General features: G+C 31.0%; 1 protein-coding gene across 1 annotated transcript; it reads left to right on the plus strand.

Annotated features, from left to right (window-relative positions):
• Window positions 1-221: 221 nt before the first annotated feature.
• Window positions 222-19,882, plus strand: LOC142333592 (uncharacterized). Its single transcript, XM_075380914.1, has 6 exons — window positions 222-293; window positions 4,660-4,812; window positions 5,357-5,389; window positions 8,723-8,834; window positions 13,698-13,790; window positions 19,578-19,882. The coding sequence occupies exons 1-6, from the start codon at window positions 222-224 to the stop codon at window positions 19,589-19,591; spliced, it is 477 nt and encodes a 158-aa protein (XP_075237029.1). The 3' UTR covers window positions 19,592-19,882.
• Window positions 19,883-25,223: the final 5,341 nt, after the last annotated feature.

Raw genomic sequence — 25,223 nt, forward strand, 5'->3', positions numbered from 1 at the left:
AACTATAAAAAAAAAACTATATTGTATGAAAGTTAGTAAATAAATGGTTGTAACTAAATAATACATTCATTATCTTGTTTATTTAATCATACCTATCTCGAACTACTTACGAGTCTGTTAGTACTTACTAATGGTGTAATGGATGCCGTCATAATGTGCAGCCACACCTCATTTGAGTGCCTGCACATAAAGCTTTTGAACTGCTCACTCGTGGAACCAGTATGGAGGCTGTAACTATATCTGATACAGCTGTGGTTACAGCCAATACCATGGATGAAAGCGGAAGCATTAAGGTATTCTTGGTCAACGTACCCTTTATACAACCTATACTGTGTAGACAGTTGTGGCTGGTGTCAGTGTGAAGGTACAATGACAACAGCTGTTGTGACGAGGCAGTCACAGCCGAAATGGATAGACATAAAACTGTTACGTATCCAGACGACAACAAGTCATTGTACAGGCCCAATCCATTGTTATGGCTGCATGGTGGCAGCAACTGCCGGATCTTCAGCCAAACCACATCATGCTGATAATCTCTGCAATAACCTCAGACCACTAAATCATCAAAACCTTGGCAAAAGGCATCTCTCAGCATTGTTCTTGCCTCAGTCAGGACCCACCAATGCAAATGTCACATGTAATATTTCCATCGTTGTATTACAACTATTTAAAAACAAAACCAATAAGACCGTCCACGGTAATTTCTTGGTCAGCTCTTTCAATAATACGCCTGGTACCCTGTCTGGGTCTGGGCTCTTTTTTGGGTTGATGTGGGTGATCACCCATTGTTTACCAGTGTTTTTTATTCTCACCAATTTCAATGTTGTCATAGTTCCTAGAAGTCTAATTCTCTTTGTCTGCCCTGATGTCATTTCTTCAACTTGTGAGTATTCGGAAATTATATTATCAGTCTTACATATTTCTTTAGTGGTCTGCTTGCTTGTAAATTATTTTTGTTTTGTCTTCGTCCCCGAATTCCACACGTTTTCTGTAATCATTGCAGACTACGCCAAGGATAAACTGTATGTATTCATGTGTACTTTCATTCACGAGTTCATCTTTTACAAATATGTGTGATTAAGGCAGTTTAAAATTATTCATCATTTATTATGTTAAACAGTCATGTTGTTATTAGTAAAATTAGTGAAATACACAACTAATTGTACTTTATGAATTTGAAATTCAAGATTGGTTTATAAACCATTTTTTCACTCAAGTATAGTCATGCAAGTTGGCTTAGATAAAGGTTATGTTATTATTTTTCATGTGTAGCATATTTTATGTGCTATTAATGTCAACTATTGTTATTATCAAATCTACTTGTAATTAAATACTACTTCAGAATTATAAAAAATATGTGTCAAGCATTAATGAACATGAATGTGTTGGTTAATAACATTTTATGTACATTTCAGCGTCCTTCAAGAATGTTTTTATTGTACTCCATTGACTCTTGTAACTGCACAACCTTTTGATGATTTCATTTGGAAAATAACAATTTTAATGAGTCAGTTATAGTCATTTGACAATAATTATTTATAATTTTGTTTCTTTGTTTATTTTAAGTACTAAAATTTGTTATTCAAACTTTTTATATTTCACATAATTTGTATGTTTTAGATTCTTGCTGTTGTTAATAATTTTAATCAATGTTAAATATTGTTTTGCTCAATCAAGTATATTATTTTTACAAATTAAAAAGAAGAAGTCATAATATGAGAATGGCTAAGAAACTCAAATATTTTTCAAGAAAGCTTGAAAATAAAGCTCTTTTTATATGATTACTTCACAATTTGATTATATTGTAATTAACTCCTTTTTATACTGGAATTATTGTAGTTTATTTTTCTAAGTTAATGACATTTGTTCATTGCTAATTTTCATTATTACAGAATATGTCAGTAATACAACAGTTTTCCAGTTACACTATGTGCATTGATGTTATGTTTATAAGTATATAATTGTAAAAAAAAGGTGTTTTAATTTCTCTTGTTTTCAGACTTTGTTAAATTGTAGATTTTCAAAATGATTTATTTTGAAAAATGTATATTTATGTATTTCTCATTTAATATTATATTATAATTCAGCTGATATTTCTTGTATAAGTTCTGTTTAGGATTAAGTTAAGTTTATTTTGTAATTTCATTTAATTTTTTTAAGGTTATGATTTAAGAAAAAGTTTAGTTGTTTTTTTTTCTAATTAAAGTACAATTTCTTTTGGCAAATACGAGCTATGTGTCATTTTATTTTTGTTAATTTTACCCAACACCCATTGCAATTCATCTATGGAAAATCTTCTCTTGTCAAAATCTATTTAACCACTCGTCGCTTTCTTCAGTAATAGCTTTGTAATCACTTGTGCGACTGATGACATCACTGCAGCAAGTGAATCAGTAGGTCACCTCTCACAAGCAGTATCGTACACCACTACTTATTCGGTAATGTTTTGATACGGTGTGACATGTTATTGTTTATGAACAGTTACTCATTACACTTGAACAATACGAACATTTTTTGTTTAACTTTATGTAAGGTGAATGAATGTATGGATGGTCTGATAGTGAACAATGGTCTAATAAAAATAAAAGTACATGTTTCACCCTCTGAATAAATGTCCCCTTGTTATACTCGATGAAATTCAGATTCTACAAAATACTTAGGAATTCATCTTGACAAGACGCTCACATTTGCAAAACAGTAACAACTTAGTACCAAATTTTGTCAATGGTACTGGATTCTTATTGAAACTGAAAATTATCTCTGAACAAGTTAATTAGTTACAAAGTCATCCCTAATCTGATCTGGACTTATGGCAGCCAGTTAGTGGTAATGTTAACAAAAAACAGCATAATTATATTACATTTTCAATACAAAGTATTACACACCACTGAATAGTCTTTGTACATTACAAATAACAATCCACATGACACAATACACCAAAAATCATAAAAGAAATTTCAATGTATTAATCAAAACTAAATAATTATGCAAATGTTCTTACAGTTAACCTTTTAAATCACATTTGACACGCATTCTAGTGACTTAAAAATTTTTCTTCTAAGAGAAGTATGAGGTAAACAGGAGATATGTATCATATTTGGCTAGATGAGTGGTAGATTTGTTTTGTTTCAACCAAAACTAATGGTGCTATTAGATGTCATCCCAGCTAGCATGGATTTGCTGAGCTGAACTATGCGTTGAACAGAGGGGCAACCATTGCCATTGAGCAACTGCTTTGAAGAAATGTTTGCAGATTTATCAAGTAACTGTTTTGATATTAATAATTTTTAGGAAAAAACCAAAAAGTATGTGATTTTTATTATTTTAAAACTATTTTTTATTAATTTTTTTCTTTTATTGTTAAGATTTCTATTTTTAAACAACATTATGTTGTTTAAAACTTTGATTAAATTAGTCTGTTTATAACTGTATCATTTTTCAGATCCAGTTGGTGTGTTTTGTTTTTTATTATAGTTGAACTTAAATTTGTGTTTAATTGTAATAGATGTTATTTACATCAGTTTTCCTAACAGTAGATTCTCTACAAAGTTAACTAGAATTTTTATTTATTTATTGGGAAATTAAAAAAATTATTTTATTCCAAACCAAAATAAAAAGTATAATTCCGATAAAATGTTTTCATCTGTTTTTCTAGTTTTAAGTGAGATAGAGGGACCACTTTTATTCAAATTCTTTGATCAATAAACCATTAGGAAGCATCAAGTTTATACCTTGATTTGTACCCCAAGAATTTTAGTCGCAGAGGAATCAGAAAGCAGGGCTAAATTTTTCACTAACTAAAACACGCTAGTGGACCGTTAATTGATCTATGTTTATATAAATTTATTTTTCCTATTTTTGGCTATATAATCGTGTCCTGAGAGATTGCCATCCAATTTTGAATCGCCTGTATATACATTAAGGTTCATCAGCTTAATGTTTCTAGTTTTTACTACTTCTTGTAATTTGCTATTTTTCAGTGACATGTGACACTTGATCCATCACAAAAATAAAATTCAAATATTATAAAATAATATAACAAGATGTTAAAAACGTAAGTTTAATAATTTCAATGTTTATCATCTTATATCACATTGTTTATTTACATTACAACAGAATGTAAACATAACTGCATTTATTATTTCACAAATACGTAAATAGCTTGATTAATCATGTCATCACCACTTCCAACATGAAATTTCTGGAAAGCTAAGGTTTGTACAGCTAACTGTGAGGCTGTGACACAACACTTCCAATATAAAAAGAATTTTGTTGCAAGCCCTACGGGGGTCACGATGCCTTACTCCAAGGATATGCATGTGAGCCATATGTAGTTCTCGTGGCTTCTAATTCAAAGAATCATTGAACCAAGGGCTGTGTCATATGGCCTCGCAGACAGATTTAATGTGACCCACATGTAGCGCAAATGTCAATCTGTGCGTAAATATTATTTGCCTGTTTTTATCGTTTTCATTAAGAAGAAAGATTGCATCAGTATCAAATATAACCACATTAAAGCCATCATAAAACATCATACAAAAACAATCATTAAGAAATTACAGGAGAGGTGTTTATTACAAACAGTCTTTTTTATATCTTTTTATTATGAATATTCATTTTAATTTTTGTTTCTGTTTTTTTTTTTTTTTTTTGTTACAGATAATGAATGGACCTGTAAATAATACTTTTATTAATGAAGCTTTGCCTCTTAATAAAGTTATTAAATTAGAGACTGAACAGGATAATGTTGCAGAAATGATATGCTTATTTTTACCACATCATGTGACTGAAACTGATACTTCATTTGAGCATGTAAGTTTTTTTTAAGTTTTTGTATGTTTGGCCAACAGGACCAGAAGCAATATTTTGCATTGATTTCTCTTTCTTATTTTGCATTTTGGCTCTTCATTTTCTGATGGAATCTGACATTTTCTTGGTTTCATTGTATCTGTAAATATCTTTATTACTTAATTTGCATCCATTTTCTTGTATTCTTATTGGTCCTAGGATTTTTCTCAAGTTTTTACTTTCTTTTTTCTATTTGATATATTTTATCTGATTTCAAACTGAGGATAGGATGCACCTGATCCAAAGAGGTACTCTGGTTTGATTACCGAATTTTGGTGCCAGATTTTGCCATCTACTAAGGTATTCATTATGTTGAAAATATCTTTTCTTAGTTGGTAGGCTAATTTTATTTTTCTCATTCTTGTTTGATTGGCTTCATTATCTAAACGATTAATTTTGATTTGATTTTTGAAATATGTATGTTTAAATTTAAATTTGTTGACTATTACATCTGTTGACTCCCAAAAAACAAAACTTTTCCATGTTTTGTTTTTTACACACAGTGAAGATAGAAGAAGAGATAGGATTTTATCAGAGTCATGTAAGTTGTATTATTATTATTATGTATTGTAACAAACATGATTTGTCTTGTGAGTTTCATTGCTGTGTATATATGTATATTTAGTTCTGTTTAATTAATACAGACTTATTTAGGTACCACCGGGTTGGTCTAGTGGTGAACACGTCTTCCCAAATCAGCTGATTTGGAAGTCGAGAGTTACAGCGTTCAAGCCTTAGTAAAGCCAGTTATTTTTACACGGATTTGAATACTAGATCGTGGATACCGGTGTTCTTTGGTGGTTGGGTTTCAATTAACCACACATCTCAGGAATGGTCCAACTGAGAATGTACAAGACTACACTTCATTTACACTCATACATATCATCCTCATTCATCCTCTGAAGTATTATCTAAACGGTAGTTACCGGAGGCTAAACAGGAAAAAAAAGAAAGACTTATTTAGGTGTGTGCGAATGATAAATTGTTAATGTGTGAGGGAAAAGGTGTTGTTTTGAAATTTCAGTGATAATTAAAATGTCTTTATTTTAACTTGTTGAAAGAGTTTACGTGTTAGTATGTTCTAGGTGATTTGTTATTAATTGCATTTGGTTGTCATATTTCAATATTTTTCAGGCAAGCGATTTAAAACCGACTCGATACAGATTAAACACATTTATGACAAAGTTTTATTTATGAAATGAAAATAAAATAAAATTTAATTCTGTATTTACATTAGGAAAACTTAATATTTACCAAATTTTTCAAAACATATTCAATGTGAGCACCCTGTGCAGTTGATGTGGCAATGCTAAAGTAATCATATTGAGAGTCGCCTGATTCAAAATGTTGTCAATGACCTTAGTTTTTTATTGTGAACGTTTGCCTTCAGTTATCGATAGTATAGTAGTTCGATTTATAAACTATAATCCTTTAAATAACCTAAAGAAAAAAAATTGCGCTTAGATAAATCTGGGGTACAATTAGGCTACTATCCTCTACTCACAGTAAAAGTTGCGTGAAAGTGTGCTAATGAATTGTTTTATGTGCAACAGATTGTTTCTTCATCTTGTTGGAATTAGCTGTAGTTTTTTCACAATCTGTCTGTTAATCAATAGTAGAATTCTTTGAAAATTGCACAGAACACTTTTGTATTGACAGTACAGTAAAAAAAGGTTGCCTCCCCCTCACCACCCCTTCGATCATTATACGATTACCAGAGCAGCACACTGTACACTGATTTTCTCATCATGAAAACTCAAACATAGGAGAATTTTCATTCACTACCCTAGATAAATGAAACCGTGCTTCATTTGACAAAAAATATAATATCGGATCTATCTGTTTTTGAGAACCTATCTTCATTAATTGAGATGTTTCAGTTTGTTCTCATAAGTTGTTACGTGGTACAATTAAAATCGTGAAGAATTTTAAAGAAATATGTGCATTTTACTCTGCTCATTGTGATAACTAATTTATAAATCTTTTGGACAGACAGAATTTCTTTGAATATCGGCTGTGACTTCTGGATTCTTAATGTAAGGTCATCTATTTCATTTCATAATTTGAAATCAACCCCCATTGTATGCCATTTTGTAACCAAATTGTATATGCTACTCTTTGCTGGGATACTGGCATTCAGAAATTTTTTGGCAAATATTTTATGTATTCCTTGAAAGGATTCCAAAACACTGAATAGCTTCCACTATAGTTACCTGTTTCTTGATCCATCAATTTTTTTTTTTTTTAAGAAAAACACAACTACAGGAACAAGATTTATCCCACTGTTGCACGAGTAGTTCACAACTGACAACAGTAGATTAGAGTACATACATGATCAATAATGATGCTAATAGAAACATTGTTAATGGTGACACTCAAATAACTGCTTTTTCAGTTTGGTTTTTAAGTAGTTCACCCTTTGTATGTGAAAATATATATATATATGTATATATATATATATATATAAATGAAAAAATAAATATATATATATATTTACCAAAGACAAAAGTAAAACTTAGCTTTCTCCACCAACAGTACAGATCGATCCTACAATATTTCTTATTTTCTCAGTGCTTCTCCAATTTTTACATTAATAGCCATTTCAAGGGTTTCTGTCATAATTGGTTAAACGTTTTTTAATTAACCAATGATGAGTGAAACCCTCGAATGCACTGTTAATGAAAAAATTGGAGAAGCAAAGATACAAGATAAAAAATGTTTTTGGATTCTGTACTGTTGGGGGATAGCTAAGACAAAAGTTAACTTTTGTCTTTGATATAATTAGTACTGAGGAAGATATGAACAAATATAATGAAAAAAGTAATTAATTTTACTAAATTAAATATATATTTACATATTAACGTTTTTGTGCGGCAAAAGGATTAATCAGATATATCAATTTTAATACATTAATGAAAAGGTACACACCATAAAAGTGCTAATTTGTAAGAATTTAAAAAAGTAAGCAGTAAGTGTAATTTTTATTTTATTTATTATTCTCTAATCCTAATCTTATATGTTAATAGTATAGAATTATATTATTGTAATTATATATTGCAAATAAGTTTGCTTAGTTTGATCATATATATATATATATATATATATATATATATATATACTGTAATCTACAGGGTGTCAGGACTAAAAATATCCAAAAGTACAGCTTATAAGAGAACCATTTAATATAATTTAATAATTTTTTTTTTAATAAATACAGCAACTAGTTTTAATGTAGGTTATTTTGCTTGGGGTTTTATTACAAGTTGTAACAAACAAAAGTTTGAGATTTGGATGATTTAAAACAAAAAATTGTCTTCAGCAGATGGCTAAACAATAATCTAGAGTTAGATTATTGTTTAGCCATCTGCCGAGCTATAAAAGGTGCATACATTGAAGTTGACTAACCTAACTTCAATGTGTGCACCTTTTATAGCTCGGCAGATGTCTAGACGATAATCTAACTCTCCAGGTTAGATTATTGATACCTTCAACAATTTTTTGTTTTAAGTCATTCAGATCTCAAATTTTTGTTCATTATAACCTTTAATAAAACCCCAAGCAAAAAATTCCAAAGGGGTAAAAAAAAATTCCATGTGACCTCATCCGATCCAATATCTGGGGAAGCATTGTTCAGCAACATGGTAACATCTCTGTAAAAGTGTGATGGAGCAGCATCGTGTTGGAAACTGATTCCTGCAGGGAACTGAGGAATAGCAACGTTCTCGAGCATATCAAGGTACATGTCCCTGCAGCAGTGGGTTCCATGAAAAATCAGACCGATGATGCCATTTTTGTTCCATCATAATCAGACATTGACTTTTGATTTGTCCCTTTCATTTTCAATTGTAATTATTAGTTATTTTTAATTTTACAGGTTACTATCGATAAAGGAACCATCAAAGAAAGTACCAAGAATTGTATTACTTGTAAGAGACACGTAAATAATTCTCTATGTGATGGAGTTATAAAAGAAAAATCCATTGAATGTAAGTGTGCATATGATGATGTAACGACAGAAGAAAATTTAATCGAGAATATAAGTAGTGAAAACAAGTTACCTATCCAGAAAGAAAAGAAGTTGGTTTGTGAATATTGCAATGAAAGATTCAGATGCAAATGTTACCTAAAGAGGGACATTAACTTTCAGGCTAAAGAGAAAAATAATAATAGTAATTTTTGTCAAAAGTCTTTTATTCATGATAATGATTTAAATACGCACCTTGTTATACATAATGCAGAGAAAAGTTATATTTGTAACTTTTGTCAGAAGTCTTTTAGCCATAGTTCTAATTTAAAATCACATTTAAAAATTCATACAAAAGAAAAGAGTTGTGTTTGTAACTTCTGCCAAAAGGTTTTGATTCGTCCTTCTAGTTTAAAGAAACATCTTAATATTCATACAAAAGAGAAAATCTATGTTTGCAACTTTTGTCAAAAGTCATTTAATCGTAAAGAAAATTTAAAGACACACCTTAATATTCATACCAAAGAGAAAAATTATGTTTGTAACTTTTGTCAGAAGTCTTTTAATCAAAGTTCTACTTTAAAATTACATTTAAATATTCATACTAAGGAGAAAAATTATATTTGTAACTTTTGTCAAAAGTCATTTAATTTTGAAAAAAGTTTAAAGACACATCTTAATATTCATTCAAAAGAGAAAAATTATGTTTGTAATTTTTGTCAGAAGTCTTTTAATTCAAGCTTTACTTTAAAATTACATTTAAATATTCATACTAAGGAGAAAACTTATATTTGTACCTTTTGTCAGAAGTCTTTTAATCGAAGTTCTACTTTAAAATTGCATTTAAATATCCACACTAAGGAGAAAAATTATATTTGTAATTTTTGTCAAAAGTCATTTAATTGTAAAGACAGTTTAAAGGCACATCTTAATATTCATACAAAAGAGAAAAATTATATTTGTAACTTTTGTCAAAAGTCTTTTAGTCAAAGTTATAATTTAAAATCACATTTAAATATTCATACTAAAGAGAAAAGTTATGTTTGTAACTTCTGCCAAAAAGTTTTGAACTGTCCTTCTAGTCTAAAGAAACATCTTAATATTCATACAAAAGAGAAAAATTATGTTTGTAACTTTTGTCAGAAGTCTTTTAATCAAAATTCTACTTTAAAATTACATTTAAATATTCATACAAAAGAGAAAAGTTATGTTTGTAATTTCTGCCAAAAGGTTTTTAATCGTCTTTTTAATTTAAAGAAGCATATTAATTTACACACTAAAGAGAAAAACTGTTTGTAACGTTTGTCAAAAATCTTTTAACGAGAGTTATACTTTATAAAGACATTTTAATAATATCCATATTAGAGTTTGACCTTTAAATATTTACATTAAGAAATTTGATTAACCTTTAAGAAGTATTCAATTTAAAAAAAAATTAGTAACACCATTCTGGAACATCCTACTTCAAAACAAACAAAATGAGAAAGACCGTTCTGAAACGGCCTAAGTGAACCTTTATTGAAAAGGTATTATTTCAGATGGTACAGGGTACTTTTATTTGTAAGAAATAATGCATTGTTACTATAACCAATGATGAGATTGTTTAGATAGATTTTGACTGCATTGTGCACAGTTGCAGAGGGTGGAGAGTAAATACAACGAGCCAGAGCGATTGAGACAGACTGCATGTGTCAGCTGTCACTTGATTCTTGGCACCTGTCACATTTGCTGTTAACTCATATAGGCGCGAAATCTCCTGTTTGTTCATTCAGTCTGCTTCAATACATATGTTTGCAACTGAGCCTTGTAATTCTTTCCATTCTATATAGTTCTTATTTTCTTCATATTAAACTTGTAGTCAAGAAAAACCTAAAAAATGAACTCGGCTTCAACGATTACACGGACTGCTTAGATGATGCCGACCATGAAGTATACAATACTCAGTTATGAAGTCAAAATGCAATTCTAAAATTCAGCTTCTGAAATATTCATATTTCATTGCTAGTTCGATTCTCACTTGCCTCAGCACTAGGGTGTTTATCTAGTTCTTATCTCACCCACCATAGCGGTAGGAAGCAAAGATGAAGGCATCCACTAAATATACATGTCATGCAATCAATGTACAGTATAAATACTAGAGCATGACGTCCGATCATTTGATGTACAACCGACGAGTTATCATATACTACAACAATAACTAGAGTCTATTTCTGACGACGTAACAGATGATTAATTATGTCAGAAATATTATCAAATTTCACCGTTAATTAAAACAAGAAAATATTTATTCGATAAAGGAAGAAAATTTTATGTTTCACTTCTGCAGTTGGTATGATTCATTGTGAATTAAATCAGGCAATATTAAATTATGATGAATGGACTGTCAATATAATACTTATGAACTATAAAAAAAAAACTATATTGTATGAAAGTTAGTAAATAAATGGTTGTAACTAAATAATACATTCATTATCTTGTTTATTTAATCATACCTATCTTGAACTACTTATGAGTCTGTTAGTACTTACTAATGGTGTAATGGATACCGTCATAATGTGCAGCCACACCTCATTTGAGTGCCTGCACATAAAGCTTTTGAACTGCTGACTCGTGGAACCAGTATGGAGGCTGTAACCATATCTGATACAGCTGTGGTTACAGCCAATACCATGGATGAAAGCGGAAACATTAAGGTATTCTTGGTCAACGTACCCTTTATACAACCTATACTGTGTAGACAGTTGTGGCTGGTGTCAGTGTGAAGGTACAATGACAACAGCTGTTGTGACGAGGCAGTCACAGCCGAAATGGATAGACATAAAACTGTTACGTATCCAGACGACAACAAGTCATTGTACAGGTACAGACCCAATCCATTGTTATGGCTGCATGGTGGCAGCAACTGCCGGACCTTCAGCCAAACCACATCATGCTGATAATCTCTGCAATAAACTCAGACCACTAAATCATCAAAACCTTGGCAAAAGGCATCTCTCAGCATTGTTCTTGCCTCAGTCAGGAGCCACCAATGCAAATGTCACATGTAATATTCCCATCGTTGTATTACAACTATTTAAAAACAAAACCAATAAGACTGTCCACGGTAATTTCTTGGTCAGCTCTTTCAATAATACGCCTGGTACCCTGTCTGGGTCTGGGCTCTTTTTTGGGTTGATGTGGGTGATCACCCATTGTTTACGCCAGTGCGTAAAGTTGTTTTATTCCAATAAATTCAAGGTTATGGTTGAGTCTTGTAGTCATTACAGGCTTAAGCCACCAGGTTGGTCTAGTGGTGAACGTGTCTTCCCAAATCAGCTGATTTGGAAGTCGAGAATTCCAGCGTTCAAGTCCTAGTAAAGCCAGCTATTTTTACACGGATTTGAATACTAGATCGTGGATACCGGTGTTCTTTGGTGGTGGGTTTCAATTAACCACACATCTCAGGTATGGTCAAACAGAATGTACAAGACTACACTTCATTCATCCTCTGAAGTATTATCTAAACGGTAGTTACCGGAAGCTAAACAGGAAAAAGAAAGAAGTCATTACAGGCTTGGTAAATTTATTTTGTTTTTTGTAAGGCTTATCTTGTGTACTTTTAAAATAGGTTGTTGGTTTGTTGTTTTTGTTATCAATGTCTCTCGGGCTCCAGTTTGACTTACTGTTGCATCATCATATTGGTGTCAGCGTATTTCTATCACGCTTTATTTATTGCTGTTTAGTCTTAATATATATATATATATATATATATATTAGTGTTAAGTGTTTTTTATTCTCACCAATTTCAATGTTGTCATAGTTCCTAGAAGTCTAATTCTCTTTGTCTGCCCTGGTGTCATTTCTTCAACTTGTGAGTATTCGGAAATTATTTTATCAGTCTTACATATTTCTTTAGTGGTCTGCTTGCTTGTAAATTATTTTTGTTTTGTCTTCGTCCCCGAATTCCACACGTTTTCTCTAATCATTCTTATACTAACACTTAGACACTACTCTTGTTGTCAACACACACACACACTCTTCTGTCCATTGCTTTGTTCGCTTCCCCTACTTCTCACCACGCCAGCTTTGTTCATTCTAGTTCAGATTTTCATGTTGTTAGGATGCACGGGCTGGACCAGCTGGCGATTCTTTCTCTCTTGCTTAATGTGTTAATACTCTCATCGTCTTCGTGCCTTCATAAACGTTGTGGTAATTCTCAGTCATCATATTCTCTTGTTTCTACTCGTCAGTGTTTTGTGAATTTATAAATTTCCATGTTCGTTTTGCCTCGTTTCTTTGTGAAGTTAATTTTCAAATTCAGTAGATATCGTCTAGTATTGAAAGTGGTTCAGTTACTACAAACCTGCACAAACCTTCTGCATCTTATTGATGCAGAATCTCTCCAAACTCGTTACTACAAATTTGAGACGCTCCGTATTACTCAATTTCTAAACAAAGTTTTACCTCTGTATTTTTTGATACGCCATTGCACACTACGCCAAGGATAAACTGTATGTATTCATGTGTACTTTCATTCACGAGTTCATCTTTTACAAATATGTGTGATTAAGGCAATTTAAAATTATTCATCATTTATTATGGTTAACAGTCATGTTGTTATTAGTAAAATTAGTGAAATACACAACTAATTGTACTTTATGAATTTGAAATTCAAGATTGGTTTATAAACCATTTTTTCACTCAAGTATAGTCATGCAAGTTGGCTTAGATAAAGGTTATGTTATTATTTTTCATGTGTAGCATATTTTATGTGCTATTAATGCCAACTATTGTTATTATCAAATCTACTTGTAATTAAATACTACTTCAGAATTATAAAAAATATGTGTCACAAGCATTAATGAACATGAATGTGTTGGTTAATATCATTTTATGTACATTTCAGCGTCCTTCAAGAATGTTTTCTATTGTACTCCATTGACTCTTGTAACTGCACAACCTTTTGATGATTTCATTTGGAAAATAACAATTTTAATGAGTCAGTTATAGTCATTTGACAATAATTATTTATAATTTTGTTTATTTTAAGTACTAAAATTTGTTATTCAAACTTTTTATATTTCACATAATTTGTATGTTTTAGATTCTTGCTGTTGTTAATAATTTTAATCAATGTTAAATATTGTTTTGCTCAATCAAGTATATTATTTTTACAAATTAGAAAGAAGTCATAAAATGAGAATGGCTAAGAAACTCAAATATTTTTCAAGAAAGCTTGAAAATAAAGCTCTTTTTATATGATTACTTCACAATTTGATTATATTGTAATTAACTCCTTTTTATACTGGAATTATTGTAGTTTATTTTTCTAAGTTAATGACATTTGTTCATTGCTAATTTTCATTATTACAGAATATGTCAGTAATACAACAGTTTTCCAGTTACACTATGTGCATTGATGTTATGTTTATAAGTATATAATTGTAAAAAAAAGGTGTTTTAATTTCTCTTGTTTTCAGACTTTGTTAAATTGTAGATTTTCAAAATGATTTATTTTGAAAAATGTATATTTATGTATTTCTCATTTAATATTATATTATAATTCAGCTGATATTTCTTGTATAAGTTCTGTTTAGGATTAAGTTAAGTTTATTTTGTAATTTCATTTAATTTTTTTAAGGTTATGATTTAAGAAAAAGTTTAGTTGTTTTTTTTTTCTAATTAAAGTACAATTTCTTTTGGCAAATACGAGCTATGTGTCATTTTATTTTTGTTAATTTTACCCAACAGCCATTGCAATTCATCTATGGAAAATCTTCTCTTGTCAAAATCTATTTAACCACTCGTCGCTTTCTTCAGTAATAGCTTTGTAATCACTTGTGCGACTGATGACATCACTGCAGCAAGTGAATCAGTAGGTCACCTGTCAAGCCAAACCAACCATTTGGTTGCCTCTTTTTCAGCAACATAATCAACTTCCAAGAAAGAGTGATCCACATTTCTGTAATTTACTTTTCCACACAACTGGTCTACCACAATATTTTAAGTTCCACTGGTCGATCTTCGAGTGACTTTGTCATTAACTTAATCGACATCACTGTACGCTTCAATTTGTCTGCTGGTTATTTTACCGTATCTAATGCCATCTTCAGAAATAGATTTCAGATATCTAAAGTTCTTTTTACCAAATTAAAATGGGTCTTTATTGTTGGACCCTGTGCTTCAGAAGCAGTATTCAAGGCAAAACTTAAGTCTGGTGTTGTGCCTAAAACTAAACATTTTTAAGTTTCCAGCCATTTCCCTGTAATGTTCTCCATTGGAGATTAGAGGAGAGTCCAAGAAAGTTCAAGTGATAAAAATAAAGGTTTACAGTTGCTAAACCCATCTATTTTTGTAGAATTAGCTTTGCATATACAGACTGGTCCATCTCTAAAAATTTGCCAATTACAGTAATCTTTATCCCAAGATAAAATGTTCCACTTCATGAGATTTTAATTCAAATCAAGAATTTAACTTTGTAATTAGGCTTATGATCTTTGAAGAAGGATTTATAAGACCGTCATCAACATGAAAAATTACCACAATTTTTGTACTGTGATACGTGCAAGGATCAGTCTTGTTTTCTTGTAGACCACACTGCTATAAGAAGCCTGTTAGGTATTTATACCAACATTTTGAAGCTTGTTTAAGGCCATATGAACTTTTTCATAATTTGTTCACTTTTTTTGTTCAATCTTATATGCTTGATGTTATCACATGAACACATTCTTGTTTAGTTTTCCATTGAGGAAATCTTCACATCAAAAACAGCTTTAAATTCAAAGCTAAAAATGTGACTGTATTTAAGCTGGAAACGGGGATGAATGTCAAAATAACCAATCACTGGATGTTGACTATAGCCCTTAGCAACTAGTCTTGCTTTATATTTAATGATGTCATTCGAATCAGTGTTCACAGCTAACACCCATCCACCCTTGACAATCTGGAGGGTTTTTCTCTAGCTGCCATGTTTGATTCTGATGAAGAGAATGGATTTATTTCTTCATCTATCACTTTCTTCAATTCAGAAGCTGTCACTGTGCAAACCTCTTTATAATTTGAAGGTGTTTCATGGAAAAGGAAAAATCCTCTTCCTCTTGATACCTGGAAGGTTTCTTTATTTTTCTATTTGATATATTTTATCTGATTTCAAACTGAGGATAGGATGCACCTGATCCAAAGAGGTACTCTGGTTTGATTACCGAATTTTGGTGCCAGATTTTGCCATCTACTAAGGTATTCATTATGTTGAAAATATCTTTTCTTAGTTGGTAGGCTAATTTTATTTTTTTCATTCTTGTTTGATTGGCTTCATTATCTAAACGATTAATTTTGATTTGATTTTTGAAATATGTATGTTTAAATTTAAATTTGTTGACTATTACATCTGTTGACTCCCAAAAACAAAACTTTTCCATGTTTTGTTTTTTACACACAGTGAACATAGAAGAAGAGATAGGATTTTATCAGAGTCATGTAAGTTGTATTATTATTATTATGTATTGTAACAAACATGATTTGTCTTGTGAGTTTCATTGCTGTGTATATATGTATATTTAGTTCTGTTTAATTAATACAGACTTATTTAGGTACCACCGGGTTGGTCTAGTGGTGAACACGTCTTCCCAAATCAGCTGATTTGGAAGTCGAGAGTTACAGCGTTCAAGCCTTAGTAAAGCCAGTTATTTTTACACGGATTTGAATACTAGATCGTGGATACCGGTGTTCTTTGGTGGTTGGGTTTCAATTAACCACACATCTCAGGAATGGTCCAACTGAGAATGTACAAGACTACACTTCATTTACACTCATACATATCATCCTCATTCATCCTCTGAAGTATTATCTAAACGGTAGTTACCGGAGGCTAAACAGGAAAAAAAGAAAGACTTATTTAGGTGTGTGCGAATGATAAATGGTTAATGTGTGAGGGAAAAGGTGTTGTTTTGAAATTTCAGTGATAATTAAAATGTGTTTAGTTTAACTTGTTGAAAGAGTGTACGTTTTAGTATGTTCTAGGTGATTTGTTATTAATTGCATTTGGTTGTCATATTTCAATATTTTTCAGGCAAGCGATTTAAAACCGACTCGATACAGATTAAACACATTTATGACAAAGTGTTATTTATGAAATGAAAATAAAATAAAATTTAATTCTGTATTTACATTAGGAAAACTTAATATTTACCAAATTTTTCAAAACATATTCAATGTGAGCACCCTGTGCAGTTGATGTGGCAATGCTAAAGTAATCATATTGAGAGTCGCCTGATTCAAAATGTTGTCAATGACCTTAGTTTTTTATTGTGAACGTTTGCCTTCAGTTATCGATAGTATAGTAGTTCGATTTATAAACTATAATCCTTTAAATAACCTAAAGAAAAAAAATTGCGCTTAGATAAATCTGGGGTACAATTAGGCTACTATCCTCTACTCACAGTAAAAGTTGCGTGAAAGTGTGCTAATGAATTGTTTTATGTGCAACAGATTGTTTCTTCATCTTGTTGGAATTAGCTGTAGTTTTTTCACAATCTGTCTGTTAATCAATAGTAGAATTCTTTGAAAATTGCACAGAACACTTTTGTATTGACAGTACAGTAAAAAAAGGTTGCCTCCCCCTCACCACCCCTTCGATCATTATACGATTACCAGAGCAGCACACTGTACACTGATTTTCTCATCATGAAAACTCAAACATATGAGAATTTTCATTCACTACCCTAGATAAATGAAACCGTGCTTCATTTGACAAAAAATATAATATCGGATCTATCTGTTTTTGAGAACCTATCTTCATTAATTGAGATGTTTCAGTTTGTTCTCATAAGTTGTTACGTGGTACAATTAAAATCGTGAAGAATTTTAAAGAAATATGTGCATTTTACTCTGCTCATTGTGATAACTAATTTATAAATCTTTTGGACAGACAGAATTTCTTTGAATATCGGCTGTGACTTCTGGATTCTTAATGGAAGGTCATCTATTTCATTTCATAATTTGAAATCAACCCCCATTGTATGCCATTTTGTAACCAAATTGTATATGCTACTCTTTGCTGGGATACTGGCATTCAGAAATTTTTTGGCAAATATTTTATGTATTCCTTGAAAGGATTCCAAAACACTGAATAGCTTCCACTATAGTTACCTGTTTCTTGATCCATCAATTTTTTTTTTTTTAAGAAAAACACAACTACAGGAACAAGATTTATTCCACTGTTGCACGAGTAGTTCACAACTGACAACAGTAGATTAGAGTAGTTACATACATGATCAATAATGATGCTAATAGAAACATTGTTAATGGTGACACTCAAATAACTGCTTTTTCAGTTTGGATTTTAAGTAGCTCACCCTTTGTATGTGAAAATATATATATATATATATATATATATATATAAATGAAAAAATAAATATATATATATATATATATATTTACCAAAGACAAAAGTAAAACTTAGCTTTCTCCACCAACAGTACAGATCGATCCTACAATATTTCTTATTTTCTCAGTGCTTCTCCAATTTTTACATTAATAGCCATTTCAAGGGTTTCTGTCATAATTGGTTAAACTTTTTTTAATTAACCAATGATGAGTGAAACCCTCGAATGCACTGTTAATGAAAAAATTGGAGAAGCAAAGATACAAGATAAAAAATGTTTTTGGATTCTGTACTGTTGGGGGATAGCTAAGACAAACGTTAACTTTTGTCTTTGATATAATTAGTACTGAGGAAGATATGAACAAATATAATGAAAAAAGTAATTAATTTTACTAAATGAAATATATATTTACATATTAACGTTTTTGTGCGGCAAAAGGATTAATCAGATATATCAATTTTAATACATTAATGAAAAGGTACACACCATAAAAGTGCTAATTTGTAAGAATTTAAAAAAGTAAGCAGTAAGTGTAATTTTTATTTTATTTATTATTCTCTAATCCTAATCTTATATGTTAATAGTATAGAATTATATTATTGTAATTATATATTGCAAATAAGTTTGCTTAGTTTGATCATATATATATATATATATATATATATATATATATACTGTAATCTACAGGGTGTCAGGACTAAAAATATCCAAAAGTACAGCTTACAAGAGAACCATTTAATATAATTTAATAATTTTTTTTTAATAAACACAGCAACTAGTTTTAATGTAGGTTATTTTGCTTGGGGTTTTATTACAAGTTGTAACAAACAAAAGTTTGAGATTTGGATGATTTAAAACAAAAAATTGTCTTCAGCAGATGGCTAAACAATAATCTAGAGTTAGATTATTGTTTAGCCATCTGCCGAGCTATAAAAGGTGCATACATTGAAGTTGACTAACCTAACTTCAATGTGTGCACCTTTTATAGCTCGGCAGATGTCTAGACGATAATCTAACTCTCCAGGTTAGATTATTGATACCTTCAACAATTTTAAGTCATTCAGATCTCAAATTTTTGTTCATTATAACCTTTAATAAAATCCCAAGCAAAAAATTCCATGTGACCTCATCCGATCCAATATCTGGGGAAGCATTGTTCAGCAACATGGTAACATCTCTGTAAAAGTGTGATGGAGCAGCATCGTGTTGGAAACTGATTCCTGCAGGGATCTGAGGAATAGCAACGTTCTCGAGCATGTCAAGGTACACATGTCCCTGCAGCAGTGGGTTCCATGAAAAATCAGACCGATGATGCCATTTTTGTTCCATCATAATCAGACATTGACTTTTGATTTGTCCCTTTCATTTTCAATTGTAATTATTAGTTATTTTTAATTTTACAGGTTACTATCGATAAAGGAACCATTAAAGAAAATACCAAGAAATGTATTACTTGTAAGAGACACGTAAATAATTCTATACTTATGTCTATAATTATGTCAGAAATATTATCAAATTTCACCGTTAATTAAAACAAGAAAATATTTATTCGATAAAGGAAGAAAATTTTATGTTTCACTTCTGCAGTTGGTATGATTCATTGTGAATTAAATCAGGCAATATTAAATTATGATGAATGGACTGTCAATATAATACTTATGAACTATAAAAAAAAAATGTATTGTATGAAAGTTAGTAAATAAATGGTTGTAACTAAATAATACATTCATTATCTTGTTTATTTAATCATACCTATCTCGAACTACTTACGAGTCTGTTAGTACTTACTAATGGTGTAATGGATGCCGTCATAATGTGCAGCCACACCTCATTTGAGTGCCTGCACATAAAGCTTTTGAACTGCTGACTCGTGGAACCAGTATGGAGGCTGTAACTATATCTGATACAGCTGTGGTTACAGCCAATACCATGGATGAAAGCGGAAACATTAAGGTATTCTTGGTCAACGTACCCTTTATACAACCTATACTGTGTAGACAGTTGTGGCTGGTGTCAGTGTGAAGGTACAATGACAACAGCTGTTGTGACGAGGCAGTCACAGCCGAAATGGATAGACATAAAACTGTTACGTATCCAGACGACAACAAGTCATTGTACAGGTACAGACCCAATCCATTGTTATGGCTGCATGGTGGCAGCAACTGCCGGACCTTCAGCCAAACCACATCATGCTGATAATCTCTGCAATAAACTCAGACCACTAAATCATCAAAACCTTGGCAAAAGGCATCTCTCAGCATTGTTCTTGCCTCAGTCAGGAGCCACCAATGCAAATGTCACATGTAATATTCCCATCGTTGTATTACAACTATTTAAAAACAAAACCAATAAGACCGTCCACGGTAATTTCTTGGTCAGCTCTTTCAATAATACGCCTGGTACCCTGTCTGGGTCTGGGCTCTTTTTTGGGTTGATGTGGGTGATCACCCATTGTTTACCAGTGTTTTTTATTCTCACCAATTTCAATGTTGTCATAGTTCCTAGAAGTCTAATTCTCTTTGTCTGCCCTGATGTCATTTCTTCAACTTGTGAGTATTCGGAAATTATATTATCAGTCTTACATATTTCTTTAGTGGTCTGCTTGCTTGTAAATTATTTTTGTTTTGTCTTCGTCCCCGAATTCCACACGTTTTCTGTAATCATTGCAGACTACGCCAAGGATAAACTGTATGTATTCATGTGTACTTTCATTCACGAGTTCATCTTTTACAAATATGTGTGATTAAGGCAGTTTAAAATTATTCATCATTTATTATGTTAAACAGTCATGTTGTTATTAGTAAAATTAGTGAAATACACAACTAATTGTACTTTATGAATTTGAAATTCAAGATTGGTTTATAAACCATTTTTTCACTCAAGTATAGTCATGCAAGTTGGCTTAGATAAAGGTTATGTTATTATTTTTCATGTGTAGCATATTTTATGTGCTATTAATGTCAACTATTGTTATTATCAAATCTACTTGTAATTAAATACTACTTCAGAATTATAAAAAATATGTGTCAAGCATTAATGAACATGAATGTGTTGGTTAATAACATTTTATGTACATTTCAGCGTCCTTCAAGAATGTTTTCTATTGTACTCCATTGACTCTTGTAACTGCACAACCTTTTGATGATTTCATTTGGAAAATAACAATTTTAATGAGTCAGTTATAGTCATTTGACAATAATTATTTATAATTTTGTTTCTTTGTTTATTTTAAGTACTAAAATTTGTTATTCAAACTTTTTATATTTCACATAATTTGTATGTTTTAGATTCTTGCTGTTGTTAATAATTTTAATCAATGTTAAATATTGTTTTGCTCAATCAAGTATATTATTTTTACAAATTAGAAGAAGAAGTCATAATATGAGAATGGCTAAGAAACTCAAATATTTTTCAAGAAAGCTTGAAAATAAAGCTCTTTTTATATGATTACTTCACAATTTGATTATATTGTAATTAACTCCTTTTTATACTGGAATTATTGTAGTTTATTTTTCTAAGTTAATGACATTTGTTCATTGCTAATTTTCATTATTACAGAATATGTCAGTAATACAACAGTTTTCCAGTTACACTATGTGCATTGATGTTATGTTTATAAGTATATAATTGTAAAAAAAAGGTGTTTTAAGTTCTCTTGTTTTCAGACTTTGTTAAATTGTAGATTTTCAAAATGATTTATTTTGAAAAATGTATATTTATGTATTTCTCATTTAATATTATATTATAATTCAGCTGATATTTCTTGTATAAGTTCTGTTTAGGATTAAGTTAAGTTTATTTTGTAATTTCATTTAATTTTTTTAAGGTTATGATTTAAGAAAAAGTTTAGTTGTTTTTTTTTCTAATTAAAGTACAATTTCTTTTGGCAAATACGGGCTATATGTCATTTTATTTTTGTTAATTTTACCCAACAGCCATTGCAATTCATCTATGGAAAATCTTCTCTTGTCAAAATCTATTTAACCACTCGTCGCTTTCTTCAGTAATAGCTTTGTAATCACTTGTGCGACTGATGACATCACTGCAGCAAGTGAATCAGTAGATCACCTCTCACAAGCAGTACCGTACACCACTACTTATTCGATAATGTTTTGATACGGTGTGACATGTTATTGTTTATGAACAGTTACTCATTACACCTCAACAATACGAACATTTTTCGTTTAACTTTATGTAAGGTGAATGAATGTATGGATGGTCTGATAGTGAACAATGGTCTAATAAAAATAAAAGTACATGTTTCACCCTCTGAATAAATGTCCCCTTGTTATACTCGATGAAATTCAGATTCTACAAAATACTTAGGAATTCATCTTGACAAGACGCTCACATTTGCAAAACAGTAACAACTTAGTACCAAATTTTGTCAATGGTACTGGATTCTTATTGAAACTGAAAATTATCTCTGAACAAGTTAATTATTTACAAAGTCATCCCTAATCTGATCTGGACTTATGGCAGCCAGTTAGTGGTAATGTTAACAAAAAAACAGCATAATTATATTACATTTTCAATACAAAGTATTACACACCACTGAATTGTCTTTGTACATTACAAATAACAATCCACATGACACAATACACCAAAAATCATAAAAGAAATTTCAATGTATTAATCAAAACTAAATAATTATGCAAATGTTCTTACAGTTAACCTTTTAAATCAAATTTGACACGCATTCTAGTGACTTAAAAATTTTTCTTCTAAGAGAAGTATGAGGTAAACAGGAGATATGTATCATATTTGGCTAGATGAGTGGTAGATTTGTTTTGTTTCAACCAAAACTAATGGTGCTATTAGATGTCATCCCAGCTAGCATGGATTTGCTGAACTGAACTATGCGTTGAACAGAGGGGCAACCATTGCCATTGAGCAACTGCTTTGAAGAAATGTTTGCAGATTTATCAAGTAACTGTTTTGATATTAATAATTTTTAGGAAAAAACCAAAAAGTATGTGATTTTTATTATTTTAAACTATTTTTTTTAATTTTTTTCTTTTATTGTAAAGATTTCTATTTTTAAACAACATTATGTTGTTTAAAACTTTGATTAAATTAGTCTATTTAAAATTGTATCATTTTTCAGATCTAAGGAATGGTCGTACTGGGACTGTACAAGAGTACACTTTACTTACATTCATACATATCATCCTCTGAATACCTGAACGGTAATTCCCGCAGGCTAAAAAGGAAGAAAAATAAAGTTTTGTTGGTGTAAAATGCTTTATTCAATCCAGGAGAGGATAGCTATAGTTGAGGCTTATATTCGTTCTGGATCATTTAAAGAATCATGTTAAATATTCGTAGAAAAATTTCCGAATGCTTTTATTCCAGCAAAAAGTAGCATACACGATTTGGTTCAAAAATGATGTACCATAGGTTTGGTTCCAAATGCAAAACGAAATAGGGAATATTTCGTTAGGATTCCACACGCCATTGCCGATATTGAAAAGAGAATTACTGCCGGTCCAAAAAATATCCCTACGAAAGTTATCTCAATAACCTGATATTAAATCCACATCTTGTCGTAAAATTCTTCATGAATTAAAATTGAAATCGTACAAATGAAGACAGACAAACCGAAACGACTGTATTGCAAATGGCTTCTCAAAAACATTTTTGGTGGACAGATAAACTCTATATTGTATTTCACTCCAGACGAGGCACGGTTTCATTTATCCGGCCATGTTAATTCGCATAACACCAGGTATTGGAAGGCGAGGAACATCACGAGATAATCAACGTCTACTTTTTTTTTGTCTTCAGTCATTTGACTGGTTTGATGCAGCTCTCCAAGATTCCCTATCTAGTGCTAGTCGTTTCATTTCAGTATACCCTCTACATCCTACATCTCTAACAATTTGTTTTACATATTCCAAACGTGGCCTGCCTACACAATTTTCCCTTCTACCTGTCCTTCCAATATTAAAGCGACTATTCCAGGATGCCTTAGTATGTGGCCTATAAGTCAGTCTCTTCTTTTAACTATATTTTTCCAAATGCTTCTTTCTTCATCTATTTGCCACAATACCTCTTCATTTGTCAATTTATCCACCCGTCTGATTTTAACATTCTCCTATAGCACCGCATTTCAAAAGCTTCTAATCTTTTCTTCTCAGATACTCCGATCGTCCAAGTTTCACTTCCATATAAAGCGACACTCCAAACATACACTTTCAAAAATCTTTTCCTGACATTTTAATTAATTTTTGATGTAACAAATTATATTTCTTACTGAAGGCTCATTTACCTTGTGCTATTCGGCATTTTATATAACTCGTCCATCTTTAGTAATTCTACTTCCCAAATAACAAAATTCTTCTACCTCCATAATCATTTCTCCTCCTATTTTCACATTCAGTGGTCCATCCTTGTTATTTCTACTACATTTCATTACTTTTGTTTTGTTCTTGTTTATTTTCATGCGATAGTTCTTGCGTAGGACTTCATCTATGCCGTTCATTGTTTCTTCTAAATCCTTTTTACTCTCGGCTAGAATTACTACATCATCAGCAAATCATAGTACATTTATCTTTTCACCTTGTACTGTTAGTCCAAATCTAAATTGTTCTTTAACGTCCTTAACTGCTAGGTCTATGTAAAGATTAAAAAGTAACGGGGATAGGGAACATCCTTGTCGGACTCCCTTTCTTATTACGGCTTCTTTCTTATGTTCTTCAATTATTACTGTTGCTGTTTGGTTCCTGTACATGTTAGCAATTGTTCTTCTATCTCTGTATTTGAACCCTAATTTTTTTAAATGCTGAACATTTTATTCCAGTCTACGTTATCGAATGCCTTTTCCAGATCTATAAACGCCAAGTATGTTGGTTTGTTTTTCTTTAATCTTCCTTCTACTATTAATCTGAGGCCTAAAATTGCTTCCCTTGTCCCTATACTTTTCCTGAAACAAAATTGGTCTTCTCCTAACACTTCTTCCACTCTCCTCTCAATTCTTCTGTATAGAATTCTAGTTAAGATTTTTAATGCATGACTAGTTAAACTAATTGTTCTGTATTCTTCACATT

This window comes from Lycorma delicatula, chromosome 13 (assembly GCF_047948215.1).
Source record: "Lycorma delicatula isolate Av1 chromosome 13, ASM4794821v1, whole genome shotgun sequence".
NCBI lineage: Eukaryota > Metazoa > Arthropoda > Insecta > Hemiptera > Fulgoridae > Lycorma > Lycorma delicatula.

Excerpts from the sequence above, each read along its gene's own strand:
- LOC142333592 (XM_075380914.1), top strand. The coding sequence starts at position 222 with ATGGAGGCTGTAACTATATCTGATACAGCTGTGGTTACAGCCAATACC. Across the intron at positions 4,813-5,356 it reads CTGATACTTCATTTGAGCAT|ATAGAAGAAGAGATAGGATT; the intron begins GTAAGTTTTTTT and ends CACACAGTGAAG. Across the intron at positions 8,835-13,697 it reads AAAAGAAAAATCCATTGAAT|CGTCCTTCAAGAATGTTTTC; the intron begins GTAAGTGTGCAT and ends TGTACATTTCAG.